This window comes from Thermobia domestica, chromosome 3, assembly GCF_964235325.1.
Source record: "Thermobia domestica chromosome 3, izTheDome1.hap1.1, whole genome shotgun sequence".
NCBI classification, from domain to species: domain Eukaryota; kingdom Metazoa; phylum Arthropoda; class Insecta; order Zygentoma; family Lepismatidae; genus Thermobia; species Thermobia domestica.
Window position 1 is genome coordinate 251,418,618 of NC_137456.1, and position 6,000 is coordinate 251,424,617.

At 33.7% G+C, this 6,000-nt stretch overlaps 1 protein-coding gene across 1 annotated transcript in view; it reads left to right on the forward strand.

The window, feature by feature from the left end:
- Positions 1 to 5,002, forward strand: part of LOC145681012 (uncharacterized) — a 39,221-nt gene extending 34,219 nt beyond the window's left edge. Inside the window, exon 2 of the mRNA XM_081752278.1 lies at positions 4,524 to 5,002. Coding sequence (XP_081608404.1) covers positions 4,524 to 4,717 — 194 coding nt within the window. The 3' untranslated portion in view covers positions 4,718 to 5,002. The remainder of the gene's footprint in view (positions 1 to 4,523) is intronic.
- Positions 5,003 to 6,000: the final 998 nt, after the last annotated feature.

Sequence of the window (6,000 nt, forward strand, 5' to 3'; positions counted from 1 at the left end):
ATTATTATTATTATTATTATTGTAGGACTACATATTTTTAATGGTTCGTATTTTTTTCATTCTTTCGCTTCATTAGAAGCTCGTAAAAAATAACATGTTCGAATAATATGTGAGTGTACTAATTATTTATACTCTCCTAATAAATTACTCGGAGCTTCCCTTAAGAACCGCCAATATGATTTATCAAGGGCTAAAGACGAACCATTTACTTGTAGATTTTTATTTGTTTAATTATACTGTGCTTAATTACAATATGTTCGATTCAATTGTTACTATTTTTTAACTGTTACACCGATTGTGTACTGAAACATGATCACTTTAAAATCAGTTATACCTAATATATATGTACGTTGTACAGAGGGGGCTTGAACTGCTTAAGTAAGATCATTTTGCCAATAGATATCATAGAAGTACGCTTTGGTAATATAGCTGATAATCTTTTAGGAACGCAAATGTTTGAACTAAGACTAGTATTTGCAGAAAGAAAGAAAAAAAAAAGCTTAAGTTTGGGGAGGGGAAGGAGCGCTTTGCCCCACATTATAATTTAAATTTTCGTGTTTTAATAGTAAATATTACTGAATGTTAGTTATTGCGGGGTTGGTAGCCACATAGCGCATACAATAGCTTTAATGTTAAGAAAGAAAAAGAAAGGATGAAAATTTTACGGACCCTCTAAATACATTGGTTATTGAACACTGTCTTTTGATTTGAAAACTTGTTGTGTATTCTCGAAGCAAAAGGAAATTATGTACTCCTATTTGTAGCATGTCCCTCAATGAGGGGCTTTTGCCTGTCAGATAGATTGCCTAGATTTTAACAGTATTATATTATAGCAAAAGGAAATTACGTACGACTATTGTAGCATATTTCTACAAGTAACGGGGGCCCTTCCACCTTTAGTTACGGGCTTACTTAGATTTTAACAGTATTATAGCAAAAAGGAAATTACGTACGACTATTGTAGCATATTTCTACAAGTAACGGGGGGCCCCTCCACCTTTAGTTATGGGCTCACTTAGATTTTAACAGTATTATAGCAAAAAGAGAATTATGTACGACTATTCGTAGTATATTTCTACAAGTAACGGGGGCCCTTTCCCCTTTAGTTATGGGATCACCTAGATTTTAACAGTATTATATTATAGCAAAAAGAGAATTATGTACGACTATTCGTAGTATATTTCTACAAGTAACGGGGGCCCTTTCCCCTTAGTTACGGGCTCACTTAGATTTAAACAGTATTGTATTACAATGAAGCGAATTGAAATGATGTATGGGTATTCCTATCATGTTTTTACAATTGTGCGGCTTTTGCCTCCCAGATAGACCACCATAGATTTTAACAGTATCGTATTATAGCAAAAGGAAATTATGTGCGGCTATTTCTACCATGTTTTTACCAAGTGAGGGCATGTTTCCCATTAGTTAGTTAGTCCCTACAATTGCGGGTTTTTTGAATAGGTAATAACATGATGATAATTATGTTCAACTGAAGGGGCTTATGTGTTGGTGGGTCCCCCTTAGGGATTTGTAACATAATGAACGTTTGGTGGTTTACTGATAGAAGAAGCAGCTATGCCCTCACAAACTGTTTTATTAACAGAACACAATTGCGAGAAGGGTTCTTGGTACTTATTTAATGCTATCAGTAGTATTTAACGGATAAAAAAGAAATATATATTGTCAACTCGATATCGTGTCGTGCCTTTATAGCTGGGATGTAGTGAAATTATTGACACGATACAAGCCGCTTCTGTCTACCATCCATAATAGACAGGAATGCAATTATGATCATATCTCCACCAACCTACGATGTAGGATTTTATGTTTAACATGTGAAGGTGATAAAGTAATTATGATCTAGGCATTTAAACTTTAATTAGACATTTATTATTTTTAAACAGTAGAGTTAGGTGTATTATGTTTGTGATGTTTAGTTAAATGAAATTGCTTGATCACATTAATCAAACTGTTGGCGATTCAGTCAGTTGAGAATAACCAGAGATGTATTACTACATACCTTCGATGTTTTACTGGAATCGAACTCCTGGACTCAGAGTTCGTAGTCGATGACAACCACAGTGGATGGGTTTCCACTGGTACTCGGTGTTGATCTACAGATGGGTTTCCAAGAACTGATCCTTAGCCACTGATCTCAGCCAACTGATCCCTATTCAGTTTGACATAACCTTTTTATGTCAATTTGTTTTATGACGAATTTGTTGTTTCTCTCTTACCAAATTTCGTAGTTCATACATCTCTGTGCTGAAACCGCAGTTTCTGCATTTTCTCTCAGTGACCAAATCTCCAGACAGTTTACGTCTGCGATTTTCACAATTTTACCTAATTTTTAGAATGTGTTTGCTGTGGACATAAATTTATACAAAGTTTACATTTTCTTCTTGCTTCAGTATTTGTTTATACAGTTGACACGTGCAGACTCGTGTCTGTTACTTAATTAAAACAACAATCATAAGCACTATGTAATACTGTGTGATAATATGTCTGTCTGCAAGATTACTAATTTCTGACTGCAAGCCAATTCATAAACAATACTTTAATTTTCATCTTTTAGCCAAATTAATAAAAATAAATTAATTTTGATATCGAATTCTATCTCTGAATTTTGGCGTACCGATTGAAGAGAATTATATAAGGATTTGTACGGGGTTATTCGATGAAAGAAAGAAAGAAAGAAAGAAAGAAAGAAAGAAAGAAAGAAAGAAAAAATAAGTATAGAAGAAATGTAATTTTACTGTTTTAATATGGTTATTGAAAACACATACACAATCTTATTTTTGTTTCTTGTTGAAAGAATATTTATAAGTTTAAAATTGATATAGAGATGTATAAGAAAACTGATATACATTTCGTTTGTTCATTTATGACCGATTTAAGGTTTGAACTAAAGACACTACTCATATGAAGCGAACTTAATTATATATTTTATTTTTAATAAATCACTTTGTTTGAGTCTGAGTTTGTCCGGGTGGAAATTTGATTTATATACAGTGAAAAAAAAATAACTTAATTTATTTAGTCCGTCAGATTTTGAGGGAAATGGCGTGAAAGATATATTCAAATATTACAGAATACATTTGAATGTTGGGGGGGGAATATTTTATAGCTAACTGGATTGGATTGACATTGAATAAAACCCGAGATTAAATATAATGCTTATTATTGAAAATTAATTTCCGACCCTTTGTAGCGTTGTTGGTGTAGAGCATTTAAGGTTGGTTGGTTATACGTGCAAGCGCACCCGGGATTTGAACACGCATGCCGCTGTTAAGGTAACTTTGCTTATACGCGTAAGCGCACCCGGGATTTGAACCCGCACGCCGCTGTTAAGGTGAGTTTTTTTATGCGCGTAGGCCTGCCCGGGATTTGAACCTGCACGCCAGTGTTAGGTCCACGCGGAAATTAAATCCGCATTTCAGTGTTAAGATGAGTTTGTTTATGCGCGTAGGCTTGCCCGGGATTTGAACCTGCACGCCAGTGTTAGACCCACGCGGAAATTAAATCCGCGCCCCGGTGTTAAGGTGACTTTGTTTATGCGGGTAGGCCCGCCAGGGAATTAAAATTGTACGCCTTAGCACGAAAGGCAATAACATTAAAAATTATGACATGCGACATTTGTACTTGAGAACGGAAATATGTTTGCAGTAGAGATGATAACTTTAGTGAATATGGTACCATGGTTTTGTTTGCACCAAATGCAGAAGCATTAGGGGTTAGAACATGTCGAACCATTGGAAATTAAATTATGATTCAGTTTTACCAAAATGCGCCAGCCTTAACGTGAAACTTTTAGGATACAACCGGAAATTGAATTCGGGTTCGTTAGCACCGTTTATTAAAATATACGGACATATTGTAAGATTTATTAATAGTAACTTAATTTCAGTTAACCAAGGCGTTAAGCAGCATTGATATATGAGACATGACCCTATTAACTAACTAACAATTATTGGAAAATAAACTTGAAAACTTTGAGACGTATGCTAACGGATGAGTTTGTTGTTGTTTCGTTCAGTAGTATGGGTATATGAGACGTATACCTACATAAAGTGAATTGATTTTAAGTTTGCTGTTTTGTTCAATAGCATGGCTATATGAAACTAGTATTTTACCACAACCGGAAATTGAAGCCGGAACAGTTTGTACCAATAGCATGATTATTAGCATGTTAGGCTACACAGGAACACTAGACATGATTTAAGAGTGTTATTTTAAAAATACTGAAAATTAAAACACAAACACAACTTTAAACTTTGCTCCTGGAAAAAAATTTAGCGCTAATTGGAACCATAAAATCCACACCGGAAATCAAATATAATTTTTTTACATAGCGGTCAAATTTTTGTGAAGTTAACCCCTTTAAAGTTATATATAAGTTGTTCAAGTTAAACAATGTAATTGAGTTTGTGATTAGAATAATAGAATTTTATTAGTGTAGATTATAATTGATTTCATTTTGGTGAAAATAATTTGTACTAATAACACTTTTCTTTATTTTGCAGAAGAATGGAAGCACAACCAGAAGCAAGTACTTCCGGCGCCTCCTCCTCCTCCTCCTCCTCTTCGTACCGCCACATCCAGTGGTTTAATAAGATGGAGCAATTATTGGATGTGGCCGAAGGCAGGAAAAGAAGAAGAAGAGAGGAACAGAGGAGAAATAAGCAAAAAAGATACAACCCAGTGGTGGAAGAAGTAATAGTGGTGGAAGAAAAAGTGGAGCCAATAACATCATCACTGGTGGAAGAAGTGATGTCAGTGGAGGAAGACGAAGTGGCATTGGTGGAAGAAGTGATGTCAGTGGGACCAATATCACCACCAGTGGGGGAGGGGGTAAATGACAATGATTTGAATTTATTAAATGACGGGGAAGACGACGTGTTTATAAAAGCATGGGAGAAATATGAAAGAATGGAAAAAATAAAAAACTGAAACAAAAATTTTTGTAGAAAGAAATAATATGTAAATAAATTATGTTTTCTGGGTGAAGGGTAAATTTGAGTTTCCTTTCCTTTGAATTTTTAAACCTGCCTAACAAATGTCATAAAATGTCTAACTTTTTTTCTTTCCGGGTCGTATTGAACTTATAGATACCTTTTATTATCAGTAACGTTTCGAAGCATAGAAAAGATATTTTCAGAATAAGAATTGTTGTTAGAATTTTTAAAAAAGCAGGAAAAAAATCTTTATACTTTTCAGTACGCTGCACTATTTAGTTATCAGTTTCAATTGAAAAGATTTTAATTATGCTATCATAACTAATTTGATTTCCCTCTAGTATCAAATTGTACTTGAGTTTTCAGGATAATTAGTTGGTTTTCCTTTTATTTTTTAACCAATATACATAGTTGTAGGGTGAAACAAGCTTAATGAGAAATTTGCTGGTGTTCATAAATAAGAATTAAAACAAAAACATTTTCGTTTACTAATTAGTTGTTGCTATTAAATGATAGTATACTGAAAGAAAAGTCTGAATTTTACTTTTTTTGATTAAATCCGTTTAAGATGAGTGAATGAATTTACATTGTTTCGTTTTATAAAAGCTCTTGAAAAAAGTATATGATGAGAGTGGGAGAAAACGGGCAAATTTTGAGAAATTTTATGCAAACAAAATAGAGAATTTGAATACTTTTTCTTCTGTGAACACTAAAATGTAGTTGGTGGTAGGGAACATACATTAAAATCGGTTTTTCATTCCTTGAATAATTAACTAGGTATTTCTTTTAGGTTTGAAGCTGTGGATTTGCGAACCACGGCATATTATATAAAATTTTGTGGAAAAACACGGTAATATCCAGCTATCTAAGGTAAATATAAATAAAGGTTTTCAGTGTAGAATGACAAACTATAACCTGTATATTAATTGGCATACCATTCATCCACTTGGATTAAAGAAAAAATGAAATGGAATCCCGTACACTTAGGCTGCGATGATTTGTTGTATAAAAACTCTTAGACACTTTATAAAAAGCGATCCTGAGA